This window comes from Acomys russatus, chromosome 24 (assembly GCF_903995435.1).
Source record: "Acomys russatus chromosome 24, mAcoRus1.1, whole genome shotgun sequence".
In the NCBI taxonomy this organism is placed as follows: Eukaryota; Metazoa; Chordata; class Mammalia; order Rodentia; family Muridae; genus Acomys; species Acomys russatus.
The window spans coordinates 58,121,428-58,133,596 of record NC_067160.1 but is presented as its reverse complement, the minus strand read 5'-3'; the positions used below and the strand labels follow the sequence as shown (position 1 = coordinate 58,133,596).

Here is a 12,169-nt window from a genome sequence, read left to right as displayed (position 1 = left end):
TTCTATAGGAGCAGAGAACGTTGTGTGGACAGTAAAAGCACATTTCTGTTCCTGATATACAGTAGTCTTGAATCTGAAGTAAGAAGGGTTCAAGTTGTATTTGTTGGTATTGTGTGGTGTGAGGGTACACGCAGTGCATGCGCTGTGTGTTCAGAACCGAGGCCGCGGTGAAAGTTTGATGCCGTGTGAGTGAGCACTGCCAGACGCATCTTGGGTCCATGATGCATTTGATTCTGAATTGGTCTCTTATCTGTTTGGAAACTTTATTTTTGGCTCTGACATTCAAAGTAATGTAGCCCCCTCCGGGCTCAGGACCTATAGTGTAAGAAGCTGAGACCTGGAATGCAGTTTATTTTGGTGGATGTTTGGGCATGTAGCAGAAAACATTTAAAACAGCTTCTTGTTCCCGGCCCTGTTGCCTTCCACTCCTCTCTGTTCCTTTTCCTTAAGTCTCAGCTGCCCAGGTGCGGAGGTCCAGGTCCATTTGCAATTCCTGTCTGGACCCCATGGATCACATTATGGCCACATAACTTCAAAATCCTCAGCTTTGTCCCATTCATTAGGATGCAGCCAGAACTGGGGTGCGTCGCCCACAGACCATGGGGTCAGAACAGTTCAGATGGAAATGTTGAGCTTGACTGGGTAGAAGAACATCAGAACAAGAGACCAGTAAAGCAGGCTGGGCGGTGGAGGCACATGCCTGTAATCTCAGCGCTTTGGGGAGGCGGAGGCAGGCGGATCTCTGTGAGTTCAGGGCCAGCCTGGTCTACAAAGAGAGTCTAGGACAGCTAAGGCTACACAGAGAAACCCTGTCTTGAAAAACAAAAAGCAAGCAAACAAACAACAACAACAAAAACAACAACAAAACAAACGGAAACCAATTAAGCCAGTTAGTTATTTGGGGGAAGAGAACTGAGGTGTGAGGTGATGAATTGGAGGCTTTAGTTTTCTTTCTAGCTCTTTCTTTAATTCATCCTTTTCAGTGGTACTTCCCTCCACTCCTTTTGTTCATATTAACTGATTTATTTAAAAATAAAATGTCCCAGGGTTCCAAGATCCAGATGGGTTTCCAGGAAGAGGGGAAGGAAAACCTTCACAGCCTGGGATTTTCTGCCTGCTGTCACTTTGTGCCCCTCATGTCTCTTCTCCACCCTGGCTCCTGCGCTTCTGTGGAGTCATGTGGACCCAGGTCCCAGCAATAGGCATTCTGTTGGTAGCATCCTGGCGGTGTGCAGGTGGAGCCTGGGGCTGCTGGTGTCCCTGCTGGCATGTCACCTGCTGATGGACAAGTGCCAGGGTTTTCGTGCCAGTAGGTTTGTCTGCTTTCTTAGCTCTGCCAGATGTTTCATGTATTTTGAGTCTAGTTAAGTCCACTAACATTAAAGCTTTTCCTTTTTTTTTTTTTTTTTTTTTTTTTTGCGGAGATGGGGGTGGGCAGGGGTGTTTCCCTGTGTAGCTCTGGCTGTCCTGTACTCTCTTTGTAGACCAGGCTGGCCTTGAACTCACAGAGATCCGCCTGCCTCTGCCTCCCTGAGTGCTGGGATTAAAGGCGTGTGCCACCGTGCCTGGCTTCCTTCCTACTTTTTAATCAGCCTTCAATTGTGCTGTACTCTTCACTTAGCTGTATTTTCACTTGGTGCAGTGTGCTGCCGTGGTCAACTGCTGCCTGAGAAATATTTTTTCCAAAGCTCTGGCTTTCCCGGAACTCACTCTATAGACCAGGTTGGCCTCAAACTCACAGAAATCCCCCAGGTTGGCCTCAAACTCACAGAAATCCCCCTGTCTCTGCCTCTGAGTGATGGCATTAAAGGCGGGCACTATTACTGGGCAAAAATATTTATGGAAAATCCCAGAAATAATTCCTAAGTTTTAAATTGCATGGCATTTTGAGTAGCACCATGATTCTCACCCTTCCTAATGCTTTGATCCTTTAATACAATTTTAAAAATACAATTCTTCATGTTGTGGTGACCCTCAGCCACAAAATTATTTTTGTTGCCACTTTATAACTGTAATTTTGCTACCGTTAGAGTTGCTGTGTAAATATCTGATAACGACCCCTGTGAAAGGGTTACTTGACCCACAGATTGAGAACTGCAGGAGTGATTCATCACACACTGTCCTTCCTGGGCTCTTAAAGTTGCTTTATTATCTTCATATTATCTTTCTAGGGAACTGGGATGGATTCGGTACGACTCCAGCTTCAGATGTCCCTGGGTCCCCACAGATAAGGATGGAGGGCAGTGTGATCCTTTCTGACAATGTAGCAGCCACTTAAAGAACTGAGATTTCTCCAGGAAATCCCAGGCCAGGGGAGGAATTGCCCAAGAAAGGTGTTGTGGAGAGGTCAATCTCACAGCTCTGATAAGTTACCCAATCGCTAATCGTACAGTGTCCAGTTCCTGGTAATGTGGCTATACGGAAGGTTAACAGAAACATTTATTTCCTTTTCCTCAGTTCTGTCTAAAACTTAAAATTCCATTGACCAATTTCCCAGCTTTTTGGTGGAGAAGTCAGCAGTGGACTTCAGATTCTGCTAACACTGTCTTTACTTCTTACTGAATACTGTTTGTATGTTTTAGTTTGTTCTTTTAAATTTTTTTCCTGCTTTACCTGCCTTTTCTGAGCTCTATCTCTAGTCATGTGTCTGTCTGTCTGTCTGTCTATTTATGGTTTTTTTGAGACTGGTTTTCTCTGTGTAGCCCTGGCTGTCCTAGAACTGGCTCTGTAGAGCAGGCTTGCTTCAAACTCACAGAGATTCACCTGCCTCTGCCTCCCCAGCACTGGGATTAAAGGCATGTGCTACCACCATCGGCTTTCTGTTTTTATTTTTACATTTGTTTTTCCATCCTTTATCCCCTCTCCTTGGCACACCTTCCCTTCCTACCTTTCTTTTTGAGGCAAGGTCTTTCTCCATTAAACACAGGCTTGTGGCAAATTGGTTTATCTTGCTGAATTTGAAGTGAATTTCTTGTGAAAAGCATATTTCTGTGCTGCTTTTGTTGTTGTTTAAGACAGGGCCTCTCTGTTATGTAGTCTTGGTTGACTCGGAATTCATTATGTAGACCAGGATGGCCTCAAATTCACAGAGAAACATCTGTCTCTACCTTGTGAGTGCTGGGACTCAAGGCATGTGCCGGCAGGCCTGGTTTTGGGGTGGTAGTTTTGTTTGTACCATGTATCAGCTGAAAATGCCGAAGGACAGTCTGCTATATTTATCACATTACTCATTTCTTCCTGCTGCGTTTTCTTGATGCTAAATTTTCTTCTACCATTTTCTTTCTCTTTGGAGAATTTACTTTAGCTATTCTCGTAGTTATTTCTTATTTTAATTATCTTAAATAATAATAATTATTATTGCTGCATATGGGTAATTTTTGCTTTCGTGTATTTCTGTGCACCACTCCCCTGCTTTGTATACAAGGAGTCCAGAAAGTATCAGAACCCTTGGCACTGGAGTTACAGTTTTGAGCTACCGTGTGGCTGCTGGGGACTCAGGTACTTTGTGAGAATATCTAGTTCTCTTAACTGCTGAGTTATCTCTCCAGCCTCTAGTTTTGCTTTGTTTGGTTTTTTTTTATGATATTAATACTTTATTTTATTTTTTATTAATTTATTCTTGTTACATCTCAATGGTTATCCCATCCCTTGTAACCTCCCATTCTTCCCTCCCTCCCATGGTTTTGTTTTTTGAGACAAGGTTTCTCTGTGTGGCCCTGGCTGTCTTGGATTTTGTAGACTAGGCTGGCCTCAAACTCACAGAAATCTGCCTGCCTTTGCCTCCCGAGTGCTGGGATGCTTGGGATTAAAGGTGTGTGCCACCCCTGCCCAGTTTGTGGGTTTTTGTTTTGTTTTGTTTTGTTTGCTTTTATCCTCCCTTCCGAGACAGGGCTTCCCTGTGTAGCCTTGGCTGTCCTGAACTCACTTTGTAGACCAGGCTGGCCTTGAACTCAGAGATCTGCCTGTCTGCCTACCTGAGTGCTGGGATTACAGGCCTGTGCCACCCGGCCTGGCTCCTCATTTTGTTTTTTAATTACATTTATTTATTTGTTTGTATTTGTAAGAGATGTGAGGTGGGGGAGGGGAGAGAGAGCTAGAGCTAGCTGTGTTTGTGTGTTTGTACTTGTTACTGTACATATGTGAAGGTCAGAAGACAACTTACAGGAGTCAGTTCTTGCCTTTTATTATGGTGGGTTCTGGGGATGGGAAGCAGGTATCAGGCTTGGCTGTAGCATCTTTACGTGCTGACACCATAGCCTCAGATGAGAGTCCCACTGCTATCAGACTGGGAATTCTCTCCAGCAAGTGTGCCTTTCCTTGGCTTCAGATTTTTTGTTTGTTTGTTTTTAACTTTAAAAGTTTGTTTTTCTTCTTTTAAATTTAATTAATTTATTCATATTACATCTCAATTGTTTTCCCCTCACTTGTATCCTCCCATTCCTCCCTTCCTCCCGCTTTCACCCTATTCACCTCCCCTAGGTCTGTGACCGAGGGCGACCTCCTCCCCCACTATATATATGGTCATAGGCTATTTACCAAGTCTTGGCTCAGATTTCTTTGGGTTTTCCTGCTTTATGGTTTGCTCAATGTCTTACAGCAGGTCAGTGTCTTTCACTGTATCTGGTAAGTTTTCAGCCACTATTTGGCTTAGTACTCTCCCCAGCACCTTCTCTTTCCCCTGGACTCTGGTACACAGCACCTCTCCTTCTGCTCCCTGTCTGCTCTTCCAAGTTCTGCTCTCCTCCTCCTGCCTGTGGGGCAGATTAGATGGCTGCTGTTGGGTTAATCAGCAATTCCATCCTCTGTCATTGCCCAGGCTGTTTCTAAATATCTGCTGCTGTTTTTCTTTCCTGTATTCAATGCTTTAAAAACTTTGCTGAACTTTTCTAGTTTGTTTCAGAGTTTCTAACTCTTGCAATTATTTTGTGCTGGCTACTTTCAAATATCACAGATGTTTCAGTATCTTGGAGTGTGTCAGGTGGTCATCTTACTTGAGTGGTGATTTCAGACGATTGCTTATTGTCTTGGTTATTACATTAAGAGCCAGGGCTCGCAGACTGTTTTAGCAGCCAGTCTCCTGATGGTTTGCTTTGCAGCCTTGAGCTTCAATATTGGCTGTGGTTCTGGTAGGTCCTGTGCCCCAGCCCTGAGCCCCTGGGTCAGCCTTCTTATGGTGGGAGGTGTGTCCCTACTGCTGTTGCTTGCTTAAGGGCAAGAGAAACTTCCCAGGCTGGTTAGTTGGGGCTCTGCCTACAAAACTTCTGGTTATGGTTGGCCCGAACTCACTGAGATCTGCCTGCCTCTGCCTCTGTTTCTCACTGTCTCTTATCTTGTTAATTGATGTATGGGGGACAGGAGACTAAGCCTAGCTTGCTGGGGATGTCAGGCCTCTGCTAACAGCATGATTCCCCTTTCCTGGAGTCCCAAGCTGTGTGGGGAAAGGAATTTCATGACTATCCAGGAGGGAGAGTATCTTTTCTGTTGGTCCATGGTGGCTTTGGCTTTAGGGAAAGTATCTTATGCCAGAAAGGGAAGGAGAGCACCTTTGCCCCACAGCGTCCCCATGTCTCCTGCTGCTTTATTGTTAGCAGGGCCTTCTGTTGACCGCCCCTCACCCCCTTTCCCTGGCCCAGAAACCAGCTGTTGTGTCTGTTTTGCCTGTTGTATTGGGAGTCAGCAAGCATCAGGCCTGACCCTGGTGAGGGAGTCCTGCAGTGTGAGGCCCAAGCCCGCATCCTTCCCCGGCAGTTTCTGGTTCCCCGTGCTTGTCCTTGCTGTGTTCAGGGTTTGTAGCTGCCTTCTACGTAAAGAGGCAAGCAGGGCGGTCTGCCGGCCTGGCGTGACCAGGGACTCTTCTCTGGCATATTGAAAACGTTTTGCCTTTGGGTTCTGTTGGTGTGGATTTTCTTTGTTAGTCCTGCTGGCATTTTTAGTGGTTTATAAGCTTTACAAGTGTCTCTGCAGGGTCTGCTTCGACATCTTTCTGCCATGTTCCCTCTCCCTTCTGTGTCTGCAGTTCCTTCCTGTGGTCTGGCAGCTTTTGCCATGCGCCCTCCCCGCCTTCTCATTGTCTCTCTGTTGATTGTGCATGCTTATTTTCTACTCATTTTCATCTCTCAAATATCTTGCTTTTTTGTTGTTGTTCTTTGAGGCAAGGTTTCTCTCTGTTTGGCCCTGGCTGTCTGGAACTCACTCTGCAGACCAGGCTGACCTCAAAACTCAGGGATCCTCCTGCCTCTGCCTCCCGGGTGCTGGGTGGGATTAAAGGTGTGTGCCACCACGTCTGGTTCAAGTGTCTAAGATTTATTTATTAAGTATACAGTGTTTTGCCTGCACACCAGAAGAGGGCACCAGATCTCGTTATAGATGGTTGTGAGCCACCATTTGGTTGCTGGGAATTGAACTCAGGACCTTGGGAAGAACAGGCATTGCTCTTAACTTCTGAGCCATCTCTCCAGCCCCTCAAGTGTCAAATCTTAATCTGTTTTCAACTGTTCAATTTATAAAACTGGTTCAGTGTGTGTGTGTGTGTGTGTGTGTGTGTGTGTGTGTGTGTGTGTATTCACACACATATATACAATGTATACAGATCTAAATATAATGTATATAGACTATATAAATTCAATAAGTAATAAATTAATAAAAATACACATGTAAATATTTACAAATTATATAAATATATTTGAATCTGTTTCAGATATATATGCATATATATTTGTTGTTGCTGTTCTAGAATTTCTGTTTTGTTTTTTTCTCCAGTCTATCACTTTTTCTTTGGGTGTCTCTGGCTGTGCCATCGTTTCTGTGACTGGCTTTCTGTGGGTGCCTGAGCCTGGCTTTCTTTGAGTTTGTTTATTTTAGGGTTTGCTAGGCACCCTGGGCTTCCTGCACTGTCCTTGAACTCACAGAGACCTCTTGTCTCAGCTCCTTGTGCGTATTATAGGCACATGCCATGTACCTGATGTGGCACCAGTGGCCGATGCCATTGTCTGCTGCTGTGCTGCATTTTAGTTGTTGCCCTTCTGGTTGCAGTGAGTGCAGATGTCAGTTCACTGTGTACACACCACTGACATCCCTTCCTTCTGTTTCGGAATCCCTCCTCACGCTGAAGTGGCCCTCCTGATGTCTGACTGGAGCCCAGCCTACACCTAAGGCTACACTGTACAGAGAGGCCATGGAACCTGAGCCTTCTCTCCCTTGGTGTCCTTGTCCCTGGTGCTGCTGTGGCGTGTTGGTTTTGGTGGCTTTCCCTGGTGTGTTTGGGTGGCCTGACAATACCAATTTCTCCTGGCCACCACTTAGCTCTTTGGATTATCTTTCTTGCCTGCCTAGCATGGGGTGATCCACCAGTCTGTCTACCCAGCTTCCATTCTTACTGTGCCCTCATTCTGGGTGACTCAGCCCCTGTGTACCCTGTCTTTTTGTGTTTGTGTGTTGTAGGTAAGTGCTGTCTCTCTCATTTGTACTTCTGGTCCCCGCATGCCAGCCTCTTCGGAATGCCCCCTTTAGCCATACATCGGTAATGCAGCTCCTCATAATGCCACAGTCATCTTCTGGGCCACAGCTCCTAATTTAGTAACAGGTCCTGTCCTGTGCCTGGCTGGTGTCCAGGCCTGCCTTCTACTCCCTGTGCAGGAAACAGCAGCGAACATTATTTCCTTGTCCTCTGCCTTCCGTTATCTCCTAACTCAGCCTGTTCTAACCTGTCCTTTTCTGTGCTACCGGCAGTGCCCTGAAGGCCAGTTCATGTAGCATGTGCTCAGGTAAGGACCTGCTGAGACTCAGTGAAGCATCAAGTGTGTTCCTTCTGTGCAATTCTCAACCGTGTCGTCTCTTAGAATTGTCCGAGAGAGTCATGCTCCTTGTCATGGAACTTGCCTACTGTTTTGTGTCCTCTTCAGTGTCTCAGAGCTGTCACTGGTTGTGATGGTTTCCACCTTCTTTTGGTGGCCCAGCATGCTCATGCATTTCCTGCTTTATGCAGGTAACTCAATTGTTGAATGAATGCTTTGAAAACTATCATCTTTGTCTTTTTTTGTTTGTTTGTTTGTTTGTTTGTGTTGAGACAGGGTTTCTCTGTGTAACCTTGGCTGTCCTGGACTTGCTTTGTAGACCAGGCTGGCCTTGAACTCACAGCAATCCACCTGCCTCTGCCTCCTGAGCGCTGGGATTAAAGGCGTGCGCCACCACTGCCCAGCTTTGTCTTTGTCTTTTATAGAGAAATAGGTCACCGGAATCTGATTCAGAAGTCATTTACAATGCCTTTGTATTGTTCTTAATATTTTATTATCATCATTATTATCATTTTAAAATTGTGTGTAGGGGGGCAGGTTGTTGTGCATATAAGTATATTGTCCACAGAGGCCAGAAAGGGTGTTGGAACTTTACAGGCAAATAGTTATAAGCTGCCCAACAGGGGGTCTGGAAACAGTCTTGGGTCTTCTGCAAGAGCAGTCTGTGTTTTTCACCACTGAGTCATCTCTCTAGCCCTACATTGCTTTAAGAACAACTGTTGACTGCTAGATACTACAAGAAAAGATGTGTGCAGACACAGCCTCTGACATGGCCTGAGCTGAGAGTTACCTAGGAGCGGTCACTGCCCTGGTAGCCTGGGAAGAGCGGGGCTCCCTTACTGAGCGGAGACAGTTTCTGCCCTGCAGGGCCAGGAGGAAGAGGCACTGGTGCTGAGTGGGCTGTAGTTGGCGGAAGCTCACAGGCTGTGGGGGTCTCTGCGGGATCGAGGATTGTTGTCTCCCTACAGTTCTGGCTCCCTGTCAGGACTCCAGAATGTCCAGGAGTGACTGTTTGTATAGGGTCGAGTGTGCCGATGACATGAACCATTTCAGGCGGATTGTTTCCACGTGGCCCAGGGAGACATTTCCACGTGGACATTTGGCCTGTCGTGCTAGCTTCCAAGACCAGGCTGCTTATGTCTTCCTGCCCCAGTGTCCTACCGAGGACTTGTATCTGCCAAAGGCCAGCTTTTGCTTGTGCTTCTGTGGTGTCCCATCATCTCCTTTCCAGTTAGCCAGGTGAGGGGGGGAGTGGCATGGACCAGCCCGTATGGCTTGAGCATTCCAGACATCACACGGAACTGTCATACAGGTGGTTCAGAGGAGGTGGCTGGGCTAGTATGCATATTGGGTAGGCACACATCCATGGTTTCCAAGTGGGTAAAGTCCCCCAGGGGTGAAGTAACATGTGTTCTTGGAAATTTTGAACATGTAAGTAGTTCTGGGCTGGAAGTTAGGCAAAGGGTAGCTCTTGTCGGGAGCCTTGGTCACCAGGGGCAGGCCTCAGGCGACTCTTGTCTATGTTTTTTTCCTGGCAGCAGAACAAACTTGGGACTTGGCCTCTCTAGCTCAGAACCTTGGGTGATTTTTACCGGTCAGAACCAGATCATACAGTTTCTGCTCATATGCTCTGTACCTCTCAGCTCTTGAGTGTGGTGTGGCTCCTCCCTCCTTTTGTTTGGCTACAAGGGAGCAGAGGCCTTCCCGTGTGGAGTACCCAGGGTCCATTCTTTTAGTACTCGCATGTTCTGTTTCGCGTTAGAACAGTAGATGGCTTCAGAATAGGAGGAAACCCAATGCAGTCATCATGTCTGGGGCTTGATACCCTTTAAGCCTGCTACAGTGCTTACAGTGTTCCATATTGCTGGTGCTCAGCCCTGTTCACTAGTTGGGTTGCCATAGTGACCAAATGCTATATGCACAACACTGCTTCAAAGTAAAAGTCTTGTTTAATCCTGGCCATGTAGTTAAGAAATAAGAATTAAAAATGAAGTCTAGAGATTGTGGAGCAGGACTAGGAAGATGGCTCAGTGGGGAAGGGCGTTTGTCACATTATCCTGACAACATGAGTTCTAGCCCTGGAACCCATGTAAAGGTGGAGGGAGAGAGCCAACTCTACAAAGTTGCCCTCTGTCTGTCACACTCATGCAGTGGCATGTATGCACCGCTCATGTGTACACACACATGTATGTGGAAATAGGATTGTAGAACAATAACAAGGACCCAGAGACTCATAATTAAACTTGAGTCTCAGAAAATGGTACCTATCAGAAACACACAGAAGGGAACAGGAAAGAGGATGCTGGGGCTGGAGGTGGTGGCCCTGAAGAGCTGACCTTTCTCGCTGTGGTGTCTAGACCTGGCACAGGGCTGGAGGAGGGCGTCCTAGTTAGGGTTACTATTGCTCTGATGAAGGACCTGACCAAAAGCATCATCTAAAGACGTCAGGACAGGAACTCAAACAGCACAGGAGCCTGGAACAGGAGCTGATGCAGAGGCCATGGAGGGTGCTGCTTTCTGGCTTGCTCCCCACGGCTTGCTCAGCCTGTTTACAGAACCCAGGACCACCTGCTCAGGGGTGGCACTACCCACAGTGGGCTAATCAATCACTAATTAAGAAAATGGGCCGGGCAGAGTGGTGCACACCTTTAATCTTAGCACTCTGGAGGTGGAGGCAGATGGATCTCTGTTAGTTCAAGGGCAGCCCAGTCTACATAGTGAGCTAGCCTGGTCTACATAGTGAGTTCCAAGGTAGCCAGAGCTACATAGTGAGACCCTGTCTGGGTGAGGGGATAGCGGGCAGAAAAGAGAATGCCCTAGAAGCTGGTCTGCAGCCTGATCTAATGCAGGCATTTTAAATCGAGGCTCCCTCTCCCAGGGGACTCTAGCTTGTGTCAAGCTGACATGAAGCTAGCCAGTACAAATGCCCACTGGTGGTGGACTGGTTGGCATTCTCTAGTGTCTCTACCTGTTGAATCGAATGCTGCGGGCTGGTGGGTTCCTCAGCAGCCCTTCTCGGTAGTGGCAGCTTTCTGCACTCTTCTGGGCTGCGGATGTTTGAGAAGACTGAACTCTTCACTCTTTGCAGTTGAGGATACAGAGATGCTTCAAAGGCCTGGGGCCCTGGCAAAGACATGATTCTTTTTCAGGACTTTGTGCAGTCTGCAAAGGATAGCTGTTGATATCTACAAGCCAAGGGCAGGGCACAGAGGTGTCACAGGATCACTGGTCCCCTGGTGATGCACCTGCTGTAGATTGTAGTTGGTTCCTGTCTCCCGTGACATTGGACGTGCTGCTGCCTTTTTCTGTGCCTCAGTTTCCTTGTCTATAATGTGGGCACATTAGTCACTACTCCTGAGTCAGTGGAATTCTGATTAAATAGTATTCTGCCTGAACCAAAGTTAAGTGAAAACTGCTTGCCATGTTCTGGCTAGAGTGGCACCAGATTTAACTCACTTCCTAAAGAGGCTGTGGAGCCTCTGCTGCTGCCTTGACTTGACTGTGGTTGGAAGGAAGATATGCTGAGCTCCTTCCCCAGAACTGATGCCTTCGCGCTCCAGCCCCTTCTCAGGGTCCCCCAGAACTGATGCCTTCGTGCCCCAGTGCCTTCTCAGGGTCCCCAGAACTGAGGCCGTAGCGCCCCAGCCCCTTCTCGGTCCCCGGAACTGATGCTATCGCGCCCCGGCCCCTTCTCGGTCCCCAGAACTGAGGCCGTCGCTCCCCAGCCCCTTCTCTGCAGCATCTAGCCTTTGGGCACCTTGGTTTCCTTTGAACCCTCCAGCACTGCAGGAATTTTGTCCTTGTGTCCCACCATTGTTCAGATAATGGTGGCCGTTGAAAAACACCTCATATTGCCTCTGTTGTGCAGATGCTAATGAGGCTGTCAGCTGGCCCTAGACCTTTGTGTGTTGATTGTCACCTGGTCAATGGGCTACACCGTGGCATTGTGCGAAGGTGCTCCTTTGTGTGTTCTCACCCAGCTGGTGACGCTGAAGACTGGACTGTGCATGTCCATTTACCCAGTGTTCTCTCTGCCGTAGACAACATCCCTGAGGATCTCAGAGACCCTTTTTACATCGACCAGTATGAGCAGGAGCACATTAAGCCCCCCGTCATCAAGCTTCTCCTGTCAAGTGAGCTGTACTGCCGAGTCTGCAGCCTCATCCTAAAAGGGGACCAGGTGGCTACCTTACAAGGACACCAGTCTGTCATCCAGGCCCTGTCCCGGAAGGGCATCTATGTGATGGAGAGTGATGATACCCCTGTGACAGATGCCGACCTCAGCCAGGCACCTATTAAGATGGTGAGTGTCTGACAGGCATCCCTTCTGTTGCCTTGGCTGAGCAGGCCACACTCTGCCGTGTGGTGACAGATGG

General features: G+C 47.5%; 1 protein-coding gene across 2 annotated transcripts in view; it reads left to right on the top strand.

Moving 5' to 3' along the window:
• The window catches only part of Camsap1 (calmodulin regulated spectrin associated protein 1), a 58,215-nt gene that overhangs the window by 9,295 nt on the left and 36,751 nt on the right, over nt 1–12,169 (top strand). For both annotated transcript variants that reach the window (XM_051167179.1, XM_051167178.1), the window contains exon 2: nt 11,834–12,096. In XM_051167179.1, coding sequence (XP_051023136.1) covers nt 11,834–12,096 — 263 coding nt within the window. The remainder of the gene's footprint in view (nt 1–11,833; nt 12,097–12,169) is intronic.